This window comes from Mastomys coucha, unplaced genomic scaffold (genome assembly GCF_008632895.1).
Source record: "Mastomys coucha isolate ucsf_1 unplaced genomic scaffold, UCSF_Mcou_1 pScaffold12, whole genome shotgun sequence".
NCBI classification, from domain to species: domain Eukaryota; kingdom Metazoa; phylum Chordata; class Mammalia; order Rodentia; family Muridae; genus Mastomys; species Mastomys coucha.
The window spans coordinates 15,388,082-15,401,496 of NW_022196894.1; the positions used below are offsets into that span (position 1 = coordinate 15,388,082).

Consider the following 13,415-nt stretch of genomic DNA (forward strand, 5'->3'; position numbering starts at 1 on the left):
TGTAGACCAGGAGACATTACTCCTTTTGTGGGGGAGGGTCTTTGTAGCTCTGACTGTCCTAGAACTCTTTATGTAGACCAGGAGACATTACTCCTTTTGTGGGGGAGGGTCTTTGTAGCTCTGACTGCCCTAGAACTCTCTATGTAGACCAGGCTGACCTAGAACTCACAGAGAACCTGCCCCCTGAGCAGTAGGATTAAACGTGTGCTTATTTCTCTTAGTTCTGGGGGCCAGAAGTGCAAGGTCAGAGCGATGGAGTGGTCTTTGCTCTTGAGGGCTGTGGATGGCCTCATCCTTGAGTCTTTGTATGGCAGAAGAGTGAGACCCTTTTCAATTTTTATTTTAATTTTTATTTTATAATCTATGAGTGTTTTGCCTTTGCACCATGTATGTGTGTGCAGTGCCCGTGAAGGCCAGGGAGCTGTTATAGCTCCTAAAATTGGAGTTACAGGTGGTTGTGAACCATCGTGCTGTGCTGAGAACTGGATTCCGGTCCTCTGGAAGAGCAGCCGGTGTTCTAAACCACTGAGCCATCTTCTTGGAGCCTGTATCTTTTACATGGGCACTAATCCTTTTCAGGGGATCCTTGTGCACCTGCCCCCCTGCCCTCAGCATCGCACCCACCCCTGATGCATCACACTCTAAGGCTCTATCTCCAAATACCATCACATTTAGGCGTGCGAAGTCTGAACTGGAGAATGTACACATTCAGAAAACAAGGCAGGAGCATGCTGACACATTCCTTGAATCTTGGCCCTCATGAGGCAGAGACAGGCAGCCAGATCTCTGTGAGTTTGAAGCCAGTCTGATCTACATAGTGAGTTCCAGGATAGCCAGAGCTACATAATGAACCCTGTCTCAAATTATATATATACCAACCAAAGAAAACCAGATGGGCAGATGGGCCATTATAGAAAAAAAAAAAAAACTTCTGGAAAGCCATTTCTTTTATGGCAGCCAAGGGCTGTTTGGAGGTAGCTGCCCATAGAGAGGTCAGCTCCATGGGATCAGCCAGGGCAGTGCCAAGCAGTAAAGGAGAGAGGACATGACAGGCCTCCTGTTTACAAGATGTGCTTGGGTTCATCCCTGGGACAGAGGGGAGAAGCCCTGGGCTTTGAGAGTCCCCTCCTCTGCTGCCTCTGGTCAACACTCAGTGCCTGAGCACCAGCGAGTGTACTAGCAGTGGCCCAGTTCTCCTTATGAATGAGCCAGCTCTGTAGGAGCAGGCATCGTTTCAAGGTCAGTGAATTGCACTTAGGGTCTCTGCTCTGTGTGTGTGTTCCACCCCTGCTTACATAAACCGGGTGCTGCGACAGCTCACTTCAGCTTTAAATAACATACACATGGAGGTTCTAATGCAACAGCTCTGCCCCATATCCCTGGCATGTTGAAAGAATGTGAAATGGCTGCATTCCTTGAGGGATAGGGGCTGCTTGAAGCTGACCATTGCCCTCTGCAGGACAAACCCCAGGCTACTACTCCAGCAGACATGGAGTGGCTTTGGCTTCCCAGGGACAAAAGTATGAGGCCAGTGTGAAACAGGTGGCCTTGAGAGCAAAGCCCACTGTCGCCTAGAGAAAGAAGCTTGCATTTGAAGGAAGGTTAGGGGCGGGAGTTGAGAATGAATGTCCATAGCTGTTCTCAAGGGAGTGTCCCTACAGCTTTGACCCCTCTGGTCATATAGACTAGATGCTCTTGAAAGGAAGGGGGTGACCACCCAACCTGGGACAGGTCAGACAGGAGACAAAGTTGGACTGACTTGGGGTTGACATGCGGAAGTGCCCGAGGAAGGCATGTCTCTGATGGCAACAAGTGCCGTGAACACACTGAAACAGAAAGCCAGGGATAGAACCTGACATTTCCCATTTATTTGAGGCATAAGCCAGCCTTAACTCTGGCTGGCCTTCGGCTGGCCCTTCCTGTTGGGGCTCAGGAAGGGAGGGATCAAAGGGTTCCTTTGGCCACTTCGATGGTGTTGAGTTAACGGAGACAGGTCACCCAGCCACCTGGCCTGGGAAAAATTGCTTCACACGGGAGTTTCAAGATGACTCATGACCACTGTCATTGTGCGCCCCCTCACCCCCATCACTCTGTGGGGACATTCAGTGAATAAAGTCAATAAACAGGGGGAAACGCAATTCTGGGCTGTTGCCAGGCCAGGGCAACTCTGGAAGAGCCGAGCCTGCCGCTTGTTTCTGTCTTTCCGCATGCCATCCGAGGCCGGATGGACAGTGTCCTGTCCCGAACATCACTCCCGGCTTTCACGGAAAAACTTATAGGTCTAGTAAACAGGTCAGCGTTCAGGCCCAAATCCACCAGCAGCTAGCTGCAGGTGTGGAGAGCTTAGGCGAAAGCCGATGCCCGCTCTGGGGAAAAGTGGACCCGGGAAGTGGAGGGAGGGAGGCAGCGACCCCAAGGGGAGAGGAGGGACGGTTAGAGCTGAGGAGACCCTTTGCTCCACGCCCACACCAGTGACCCGGGCTGGGAAGACTAATAGATCCCTCTCTCCCAAAGACGTCTGACCCAATCGAATTAAGATGCAAAAGAAGAGCCACACCGGCAATTTCCAAAAGAGGCGAAACCGTTTATGAAATCGGCGCCGGTGCAGTATCTACAGTATCTACACATATCTACACGTATCTACACCGCCCGCAGGCGGGGCTCACTCGGGTCGTCTACACTGCAATTGCCGGCCGGGCCGGAGGCGACGAGGTCTCGCGGAGAACAATAAATACCACTTCCTTCCGCCTCGGACGGGAGCTTTGGCACTGGCGGGCGGGAGGCCCGCATGGCTCCCCCAGATGGGGAGCGCGTCCTTGGGTGGCCCCTGGGGGCCCGCGCGCGGGCGCACTATCTGGGGCAGTAGTCGTAGGCACCGGGCGGCGCGGCCGCCGATGAGTACACGTTGGCTGCGGCGGCCGCGGCGGCGGCGGCGGCAGCGGCCGGGTTCACCGCTGGGTGGTGGTGGTGGTGCGGGTGGGCGTGCGGGTGCGCATGCGGGTGGTAGCCGTGGCCGCGCAGGCCCGGCAGCGGGTAGGGCGCCGGCCGGCTCTTGGCCCCGAGGTAGTGGTCGTAGGCGGCGGCCGGGTACTTGTAGGGATGGTGGTGCAGCGGCTCGGACGCGCCCGGCGCCTCCAGGCGCAGATCGGTGTGCGGGGGACTGTGGCGGCCTCCGGATCCGCCGGGGAGCGGGACGAGGCCGCCCGGCCCAGGCAGTGCGGGGCTCAGCACCCGCGCCAGCAGCTGCGGCGGGTGCGTGGCGTCGCCGAGCGTCGCGGGTCCGGAGTCGCGGTCGAACTCGCGCCGGGCTTCTGCCACATCTGCGGAGGGGGGGGGGGCGGTGGGTTGAGCGCGGGCGGAGGGTGGCAGGGACCGTCGGGGCGCACCTGCCGAGCCACAGCCCCCACCTCCACCCCCGGCCCCGCGCCGTCCCGGGCGCGGCGGGCGGGCGGGAGAACGAGTGCCCGCTTGCCCGCCCGCCGCCTCCTTGTGCAACGGCTGATGCCGTGACGCCCGGGGGTGCGGGCGAGGCCGGGTGCGGCGGCAGACCCGGGCGGAGCGAGCGCGCACGGGCTGCGGCCGCGATCCCACAACCCCAGGTCCTACCTTTGTCCGCGCCGTTGGGCTGCGTGGGGGAAGCCACGGGATTCCGGGAGCGAGCAAAGGCACTCACAAGCGGCAGCGCTCCGGGCCGGTGGTTCCGGGGCCTGAGGAAGGGGGAGTGGGTCACCTCACCATGGCATCCAGACCAAGAGCCCTGGCCCTTTTGCCTTTTCTTCTGAGGGCACTCACCAGTCCTCCGGGTCGCAGTCCCGGAAGCCTTTGGCGAAGGGGTTGCTGGCAATCTTAAGCTGCGTGATCTGCGGGGAAGTTGGTGTAAGATAACCGCTCTCGCCGCCCGACCCCCGTAGCGGCGGGCGGGATGGTTACTAGGCCTTCTGCACTAGGAAGAGAAGGGGCCCACAACTGTCCCCGCCCCAGCACGATGCGCCTTCTCTCTCATCAGACCTACCGTTGCCTCCCCCCCCCCCAAAAAAGGAAGAAGACTCACGTCCCCGGCTGGGATGGGAATGTGATCACCTCCGCCCTCCTTAGCCCCCCAGCACAAATAGGGCAACTGAGCTGGCGCCCTAGGAATCTGGGTAAACCTCAGATCAGGCCTCTGATGGGGAGTTTCCGGAATGGTTTGGAAAACAAACTTTCAGGCTGCAGTGACAGTTGCCGATACAGAGGTCAAGCTGATATAGGAGGCTGGGCGGGACTGTGGAGGGAGAGAGCAGTGGTGTGCCTGTCTCCGGGACTCCCCAGCAGACCCTCACCCGGTGATTCTGGTAGGCAGTGACTGCAGTGAAGCGTGTCTCCTCAAACACAAAAGTTTTGAAGTTCTCCTCTGCATATTTCTCACTGTCTTTTCGTGGGTCCACATAGACAACATGGAATCGGGGCTGATATCTGTGCATGGAGTTGAGAATAATCTGGAAGACAAGGATGGCGGTCAGCTCCAGCCATGAGGCTGGAGGAGGATTCAGGCCAGAATCATAAAGTCTACGTGAACAGTGAATTTCCTTAGCTAATGTGGGCACCCCTCCCCCAATTCTAAAGACTATATAGGGCCTGGCAGCCCATTTAGGGTCTCCAGGAAAAGATGCCTCTTCAACTGCCAAATGATGGGATTGCAGATCTTCTTTACTTAGGACCCCAAGGATTGCCCCAGGCCTCGACAGGGTAGCAGCTGTGGGGCAGAGTTCTACCCCACTGCAGGAGCCCCCTCCCCCAGGCTGGGATTCCCTAAGACTCCTGTCCTTTTCTTACAAAGAGATCTCCTTTTTAATTAAAGACCCCCCCACCTGAGTTCAGAGTGGGGGAAGGGAAAGAAGGTGACCTCCCCAGACAGAGGCCATCATGTCGGAAGTCTGCCACCCAGGGTTGCCTCAGTACTGCCTCTGTCCCTAGTCAGTGGGGACTCTGGAAGGCCTACAACGGGGGACAGCTCATAAGCCAGAGAAGGGTCGCCTACATGGCCATTGTCATCCAGCAGGTTATTGGTCAGCTTCAGCTTGTCGAAAGACACAATTTGCTTCATCCACTGTGCGCCCTTAGCTGGTGAGTCCGGGTGGTAGTGCACTCGGCCAGGTGTGGCAGGATCTGCCTTGCCGGCCACCAGCCAGGAGGAGCTGTGGAAGGCGTACCTAGGGCAACATCGTGGGAGGGGGTCATGCTATGCAGGCTTAGACAAGAAGACCCCCTCCGTGTGCAGAGGAACCCTGGAAGAGCTTTAGAGTTGTGCTCTTGGTGAAATCAAGATTCCCAATTCACAGTGGCAAGAGGAGGGGACTGTGGATAAACTGGAAAACTTCCCAAGACCCAACACACAAAAGGTGAGGGAAACCTAGGTGCAGAAAGAGAGGAAGCCCCTCCCCTCCTCCCATTTCGCTGCAAGCGGGTCTGCCTGCCCCAGGGCCCAGAAGGTCTGAGACTGGATTTGGCGTCACTAGCCGGTGGCTTTAGGGATAGGGCGGCCCATGTTCCCTTTATTAATTACTGTTAATTGTCCAAGCAGCCCAGGCCCGCCCTGCACAATCTTTACCAGCCACCCCACCTTTCCGGCCCAGCTCTGCAACTGAACGTTCTCTAGAAATGGGGGAAGGGGACAAGACTGTCACCAGAAGACAGGGATAAAGTGGCAGACTTACACAATCTAAGCTGCCTGCTGCCAGAAGCTCAGGAGGTTACACCAGTGAGTTTCTGAGGCAGCTCAGAATATATAGGGTGGAATCTGAGTTAGGCAGAACCAAGCAAGGCAGGAGCAGTCGGTGGGGCAGCCAGTACAGGAGGACCAAGTCAGGAAAGAGTTACTTGGCTTGGGTGGCATTTGAAGTCTGTCAGCAGGAGTGACTCGAGTTTTTTCTAGCACACCCCCACACTGTCCCCTGAACATATAGCTTGCCTCAGTGGTCCCAAAGGCTTGCTCACCGGTAGCGCTTGTCATCCACTGGCACAAAGTCCATGAGTAGCATGTAGTCAGCCATGGGATCCATTCCAAAAAGTTTCACTTGGAAGGTGGGGAACATTCGTCTGGGGGTGGGGGAAGGAGGTCACAGTCACCTCAGGTAGGGGACTATCAGACCGGACCGCTGCTTTCCACTCTAACTTCTCTGGCCTGGCAGACCCTAGCTCAGCCCTTCCTTCAGTCTCTTCTTTAAGCTGCTTTCTTGGCTCCCTAACCTCAAGTAGGCCCTTACCCAACCCTGGGCAAGGCAACAACAAACAGGTCAGGCCTCAGGTCCCTCTCTGAAACACAGAAATGGCTAACCAGGTGCCGAGCTGCAGAATTCCAAAGCCTGTTGTGTCTTCTTTGCTTACACAGACAGCCTTGCCCCCAGGAATTCTGGAACTTTCTGGACCTTGCCTCAGCCAGCAGCAGGATATCTAAGATGTGGTCCCGGGACTTGTCTCCCCTTCTCAGAGCCTCCCTGGCTTCATCCAACAAAGTGAAAGGGTTCCCCGGTCCAACAAAGTGAAACCGGTGCTGTAGTGATCCCAGACATCTTCCCCTCCAGTCCCACGGACACCCCAGCACTCCAACCTTCAACTCTCAAGACCTGACTAGAGTCTCCCAACTTTCTGGAGACACAGGCAAATCCCTGTTTCTCCCCCAAGAATCTGTTTGCAAAAGACTCAGCGTGTGCTTTCCTGTTTCTTCCTTCTCCTCTGAACCCCTCCAGTGACATTCATGGCCCTCTTTCATCTGCCCAGACCAGAAGGCCAAGCCGCTGTCTTCAGTAAGCTGTGTTGGGTGGTGTGGACAGCTAAAGAGCCTGGAGAAAATCCACGGAGCAGCAGCGAAGGACAGGCCTAGGTTCCCCAGGGACGGCTTGCCCAGGAGGGAAACAGAAACCTTGAGAAGGCTTTGCAAACAGGCCCTGAGCCTCCTTGGCCAAGGAGCTGGTGTGTACATTAGACACAACCCAGTACCCGCCTTTGTCTACTGGTCAAATAGGGAGCATCTGTAATTGTTCCTTTCTCCCTCTCGGCCCTTAAAACAAATAACTAGGCGACTGGCACGGATACCTGCCAGGCTTGTGAAGAACTGGGCCCACAAGCGGCCAAAATTGAGGCCCAAGAAAACCAGGTCTCGAGTTCCCGGAAAAATGAGCGCACTGGCTTTTAAGGGTCTTAACTCTTTCCTAAAATTATCCATACAACTAAAGGATGTTTGCTCTTGAGATTGCCGTACAGACCGAACGAAACCCGCGCGGGAGTTTCCTAGGTGGCGGCTGCCTAAACGCCGCAGCCGGGCGCGCTTTCGGCCCACAGATTTCCCTCGAATTCGAAGAGTCCCAGGACTCGCGGTTGGTGCTCCTCGGGTTGTCGCTGGAGCCGGGTCAGCAGAGAGGCCAGAGGGACCCGCAGGTGGCCCGGCTGCACCTCCCTCCGCTTTCCAGCCCGGCTCCGGCGCATCCCTTGGACACGCAGTCAGAGGCACGCACGTGGGCAGGGGCGCGGGGAAGGGGCGCCTGACCTGCCTGCCTTGGTGACGATCATCTCGGTGCCCAGCTGATTGAACTCGTCCCACAGCGCCTTCATCTCCAGCTGCACGCTCACGCTGGCCACCTTCGGGTTCTTCTTCACCGGCGCCTTGGCCGCGGCCGCGCGGCTAGCCCCCGGACCCTCGGACTCCGCCGCCGAGCTGCCAGCCGCCCCGGGGGCGGGCGCGAAAGGGTAGGCGCGCGGCGGCGGCGGCGGGCCCGGGGCACCGGGGGCGGCAGCGCACGGATCGTAGCGCGGTGGCGGCGGCTCGCGAGGGCCGAACGGGTCGGCGCCAGGCGACGGGGCTCCCAGGCCGCTCAGACTGCTGGCCGCGAAGGCTGCAACGTCGCAGAAGTGCGAGAGCTGCGTGAGCCACGGGCTGGACACGGCGGAGATCATGACCCGAAGGCCGCCCGCCGCCGATCAGAGCGCCGTCCCGCGCGGCGGGCCGAGTGGCGGGCGCTGCGCCGCACGCGCCCCGGGCCGCACCGCCCCACCCCGCGGGCCGGCCCCGCGGAGCCGCCCCGCCCCGCCCCGCCCCGCCGAGACAATGGCCCGTGCCCCTCCCCCCGCCCCTCCCCCGCCGAGGCTCTGCGGGCCCGGGCCCCCCGACTGCTCCGACCGGCTCCGGGGACGACGGGCCGGTGCGCGGCCCTCCCCGCCGCCAGCGCGCGCTGGCTTTTCTTCTGCGCCAGACGCTCCCCAAGTTCTTGCTCCTCTACCTTCCTTTTGTGTCCCTGGTTTCAACTTCTCACATTCTGTCTCATTTCTCTCGCTACAGCTTCTTCTTGATTCCCTGCCACTCGCTCTTTTCTCGGTGTCACTCTCTCCACTTTCAGAATTTCATGTCTTCCCTTCCGTCTAACCTCTTTCTCTTATTTCTGTGTGTTCTCTATTATTCGTGTCTTTGCCCTTTTAAACGTAAATGAAATCTGCAGCCTTTCTCTTGTTCTTTAATAAAGTTGCATTTCTGCCTCTAGCTATCCTATCCTTCATTTTCTCTTTCGTTATCTTTATTTCCTTTGCGTGTATCTTCCTTTCTCACCTTTGTCATATTTTCTATGTTCTCCTTTTCCCTCCCTCTTGGCTGCTCTCATTGCTTTGTATTTTTGTTTGTTTGTTTGTTTTTGTTCCCCGCCCCCTCCTTTTACTGCGTTCCCTGTCTCTTCTCTAACCATCTCTGCTTCTTCCAGCTCAAAGGACTCCCCTGCTGTCCTCTCTTTAGAAGATTTAACTACCGTGCTCAGTCCCTGAGGTTGGAGTCCCAGGATGGTGGGGTGGGGACTGACTTTGGGAAATGCCGCCCTTTCTTCCTGTCCCAGAGTCCCAGCTTCAAGGTTGGAGCCCACCCGGCCTAGAGCTCCTTTCCACCCGTTGGGCCGCAGGGCCTCACAGCAGGGGGGCGGCGGGCGGCCTGACGGTGTAGACGCGGACAGAAGGCTCACCTTCCATGTCCCTGGTGACTGTGCTGAAGTGCATCCCGGCTGGGGATCCTGGTAGCCGGCGAAGTTTCGCCCGGTCCGAGGGCCTGGGGCCCCGGTGGGCGGTGCCCTCCGAGGCCTCGGCTGCAACAAGAGAGGCGATGCTGAACGCGCTGGCCCGGGCAGACAGCGGGCTCCGCGCGTCCATAGGCGCCCGGGCCTGACCGGCGCCGCCTCCGACTGCGTACGCCCAGCCGCACCGCGCCCAGCCCAGCGCAGGGGGCCCGGGGGCGGGGGCCCGTGGTGCCACTCACAGCCGCCGGTCCAGGGCCCAAGGGATTATGGCGTCATGAGACCCCCCCATTTTCAGCCAATATTGGCCTGGGAGTCCGAACAGTTGGAGCACCCTGGAAATCCAGGGCCCTCCTGCCTCGCAAGCTCTCTGTCCCTGGTCTCTCCTCCCGGGGCCCTGTGTGACCAACGCCCCTTGAACATCCTGCAGTTTCTGCGGAGGTTGGGCGTCCCCTCTATTCGGTGAAGCCACCACCAGAGTCTACAACCCCAAAAGAGACGCTTCTATGTCTCGAGAGCACTCAGTCCCAGTCTGAGATGGCAGGGCACTGGCGAGGCACTGAGGGGGCTGCCTGAGTCTAGCCCTGCCCTTGGCCCCACCTGCCTCCACCTCCTCCCCGGCGGCCCCTGCACCTGGGTAAGAGAGTGGCTCCGGCTCTCGCACAGGCCACAGGCAGATAGCCCCAGGGCTGCGGAGTCCTTCGTCCCTCTGTGCCGCAGAGCTGGACCTCACCAGCAATTGCCCCTACAGGCCCCTTGGGTCAGCTTGCTTTCTTGGTGGGGAAGCGAGCCGTGGGACGCCGCCCAGGCCGCACAAGACCTGGAGCCCCAGCGTCACGCGCACCCCGCGCGCACCGCCCGCCTCTGGCCAGGACGCTTTTACATCCGGAGGGTGGGCAGTGCCCGCTCCTCCGACCTCCCTGCGCACCAGCGGGGCGCAGGGAGGACCGGGGGCGGGGCCTGGCCGACCGAGGGAGCTGAGGACACGTCGGAGAAATTCAGACCGCATGGTGGGGTGCTGTCCCCTCTCCACCCTGCAGCCAGCCTGCCCACAAGGAAAGGCTTAGCTGCTAAGGTGCAGGACCAGGCCCTCAGCCTTCAGGCCTCAAGACATCACTACGTGAATGCCCCACTTCTGTACCTTCTCTTCGCCTACTATCTCAGGGGGCCTCTCGGCCCGTACAGTATGCCTATGCCCTTTGTGCACAGGATATGAAGCCCAGAACTTCCTAAATTCTACTAAAAAACTGGTAGACAAGGCCCAGTTCTCAAGGCCTTTCTGTGCAGGACTTAGTAGGCCTTCTGCTGAACTGACTCAGAATGTAGTGGGATCCATACAGCCTCTCCTGGGGTTCTGACAGTCTCAGGCCTCCATCCCTGGGCTGTTGCAGCTATTAAATGGAAGGATCAAGGTCAGGAGTGCAGGGAGTAGGTATCTGGGACCTGTATGATAGATTGGGGTGTGGGAAGGGTGGTGTGTGTAACTGGACTGGTGCCCTAGCTTGCCCCTGAAAGCTTAAGGACAGCAATGCTAAGAAAGGGAGGCTGTCGGGAGGTCGTTCCTTGGGCCCCAAGTGGCTGATCATTCAGGGGACTGACAATGACAGTGACCTGTGTCACTGACCTAGGGCAGGTCTAAGGAGGGTAGTGTGGGGATTAGGTGGCCCACAGGTTCTTTCCCCCTTTCCTGAGCAGGGATAGCTCATTGTCTCCAGCTAGATAGGAGAGCCCAGTTTGGGCAGGTGCATAAAGGTCGCAGTAGCGATGCACAGACTCAGCAGCATCAAAGTTAGTCCACAGAGCCTCTCTAAGTTGAGTCCCGTGTGAGGATGTAGGGGCAGGGCTCTGGCAGGTGATTTTGCATTATAGGGATGTACCTGATTCCAGGGTGAAGTAGCTGAGGTCTTCCCGAGTAACTCCCCCCACAACCCACCAGGGCTGCAGCCACACCCTGGACCTCACTGCCGCTAATACTGAGAAGTGAAAGTGAAAAAAAATCTCGGGAACTCCTGGTTGCTCTGGGTCAGCCACGGGGTCCGTCCTGACGCCCCCAGCGTCACCTGCAGTGACAGCGGAAGTCTTCCATTCTCCGTTAACCCCTTCCTGCTGTGGCTGTACTTGTAAGCTACAACTAGGTCAGTAAACACTTCATAGCAAACAATCCCTCTGAACAGAGGCTGGGAATGTATGACGGCCCCGCTTAGCATGTTCGGTGGGTGCTAGCTCGCTCCACTCGCATCGGATAGGCACCCCTTCGGTCACCCTCATCCTTTCTCTCCAGCTCTCCCCAATACTAGCCATTGCAGTAGAAAACTGGAACCCCTCCGAAGACTAGCTTAAGAAACCCGAAACCCTGCAAGTTACCAGTCCACCCATACCTCCCGCCTGCTGTAGAAACAACCGCCTCTACGCACTACAGGACCCGGCTCTTAGGACCGCCCTTTCCCTGGGCACAGCACAGAAACTGAGGTCGATGCCTGGTCTCCCAGTAACTGGCCTGCGCTCCTCTCCTCCTGACTCTGCCTCACGACCGGTTCGCGTTAAGGAACGAACCCACTCGGTAGTCCTACACCCCACGCGCGAAGGTTCAGAACGGACACAGAGCCTTACCCCGGGGAAATGCTCCTCCCTCACCTGCACCGGCCGCCGCTCCCTTCCGCCTCGCTCCCCCTGCCGGCGGCGCTTCCACTACAGGGTAAGGGGCTTGACTGTGAGCCAGTGGTTTGCGCGCAGGGGTCATGAGCTAAACCACTTAGTCCTGAGGGTGTATGTAGTGCATGGTCGGGGCCTGGGCTGCACCCTCTTCTCTTTCACGTGCCACGCAGAGTTTGGAAAGACCTGCAATTCTCCAAGGCTTGAGGCAGGAGGTTGACATCCCTGACTGGACCATTTTACAGGCCCTAAAACTGATGTTTAACTTTGAGACTGACTGCTGGTAGGAAAGGAGTGGGGCCCAGAGGCTTGAGACTGGGGGAGCAGAATGGGGCTGAGAAGCTGCGAAGCTTGCTTTTCATTTTATTTTTTATTTTTTAATTTTTTTTTCCCTTGAACCCTGGACTTTTTGGCTGGCGGTATGGGCTCCTGGCTGCACCCAGCACCATCGCTGGATTCTGCCGCAACTTACACATCCTTTGGTCGGTCATCTGCAGGGTCGGACGCAAAACCAGTAGAATTCCTGAAGTTCCCAGTGGGAAGGGAGACAGACCCCTAGAGAATCCTGCCTGCCGCGCTCTGGCTTGGCTCCGCCTCCCTTGGGTACACGTGGCTGCCCCAGGGGAGCGGGCAGACCAGCCCCTCACACCCACCAGCCCCACTCCTCACTCCCTGTCTATTGTAAAGACGCGGGCCTCTCGGAGCTTGGCTGCTAGCCGCAGATGTTCCTGCGCACCTTCGTCCCCGGCGGCCTGACAGCCCACAGGTCTTAGGCCTTACTGACTCCTCGAACAAAGTGCGCGGGGCCAGAGGGCTCCCAGCATTGATTCCTGGCTACTTGGAGCAAAAATGCATCCAAGGTGAACCCGCGCAGAAGTCGGGGCGCAGGGTCCCTTCCTCCAGGAATGAGATCATGGAGGGCAGACTCAGGCTATGTCCCTAAAGGCGTTGAGGGAGGCTCGGAGAGAGGCTGGGATTTACGTGACCCAGTGATTCAGGATTGATAGCTGGAAATTGCCTCCATCTCCTGCCTGCACGCGGCCTCAAGGACTCAAAGGAAGCCGGTGGCTATGCCAGGAACAACTTCCCCGACTTCTGGGTTGACGTCGGCGGCTCTGCCTCGGCCTCCGGGACAAGGACCCACCGGAGTCTCCGAGGCGCAGGGATTCGACCTTCGCCGGAGCCGGGAACCGTGGGCTTGCAGTAGGCGCTGCGTTCTTTCCCGCTCCCAGCCCCCTGGCGGCTGCCTCCGCAGGAACCCAGGCCCCTCGGGCGCGCTCTGTCGTCAGTCTGTCCACGTAGGTGATTGGCCCGAGGCTGTAACCTGTAACCGAGCCATTCTGGGTGACCCTGGGGGGACAAGGACAGAACGGGAGACCTCCCCCGCCCGCCCCTGACCCCCAGCTCTGGAGGCACGCAGGTAAGAACCGTGCCTTACAGTAGCTGGGGCCGAATGACCCTCCCAGGTCTCCAGCAGCGAAACCTTGGGAAATTTTGTGGGGTAAGTTGTACTGGGAAGCGTGCTGGAGGCTCCCCATCCCATCAAAATCTGGGTCGTACATCCTACAAGAGCGTGCACATGCAACAACTAAGACAAGCGCCGCGTGTGTAAACGATGTACCCAGCCAGGAGTAGGCGCTGCGATGGCTCCTGGTGCAGGAGGGACAATGCCCAGAGATGGTGCCCTGAGGCTCCCCTCCCCTCCTCCTCCTCTCCTCCTCTCCCCTCCCCTTGTTCCCC

The 13,415-nt window shown here is 58.6% G+C and overlaps 1 protein-coding gene across 3 annotated transcripts; it reads right to left on the bottom strand.

Moving 5' to 3' along the window:
- Window positions 1-2,563: 2,563 nt before the first annotated feature.
- Window positions 2,564-11,000, bottom strand: Tbx1 (T-box transcription factor 1). 3 transcript variants are annotated; one of them, XM_031363380.1, is made up of 9 exons: window positions 10,901-11,000; window positions 8,976-9,095; window positions 7,523-7,868; window positions 5,974-6,075; window positions 5,018-5,189; window positions 4,320-4,475; window positions 3,793-3,860; window positions 3,607-3,707; window positions 2,564-3,320 (listed from the first exon to the last, which is right to left on the bottom strand). In XM_031363380.1, the coding sequence occupies exons 2-9, from the start codon at window positions 9,007-9,009 to the stop codon at window positions 2,851-2,853; spliced, it is 1,449 nt and encodes a 482-aa protein (XP_031219240.1). In that variant the 5' UTR covers window positions 9,010-9,095; window positions 10,901-11,000; the 3' UTR covers window positions 2,564-2,850. The 3 variants fall into 3 exon arrangements, with proteins under 3 accessions (XP_031219240.1, XP_031219238.1, XP_031219239.1); XM_031363378.1 differs by lacking the exon at window positions 10,901-11,000 and having other exon boundaries at window positions 8,976-9,889; XM_031363379.1 differs by lacking the exons at window positions 8,976-9,095; window positions 10,901-11,000 and having other exon boundaries at window positions 7,523-7,955.
- Between the last annotated feature and the right edge of the window lie 2,415 nt (window positions 11,001-13,415).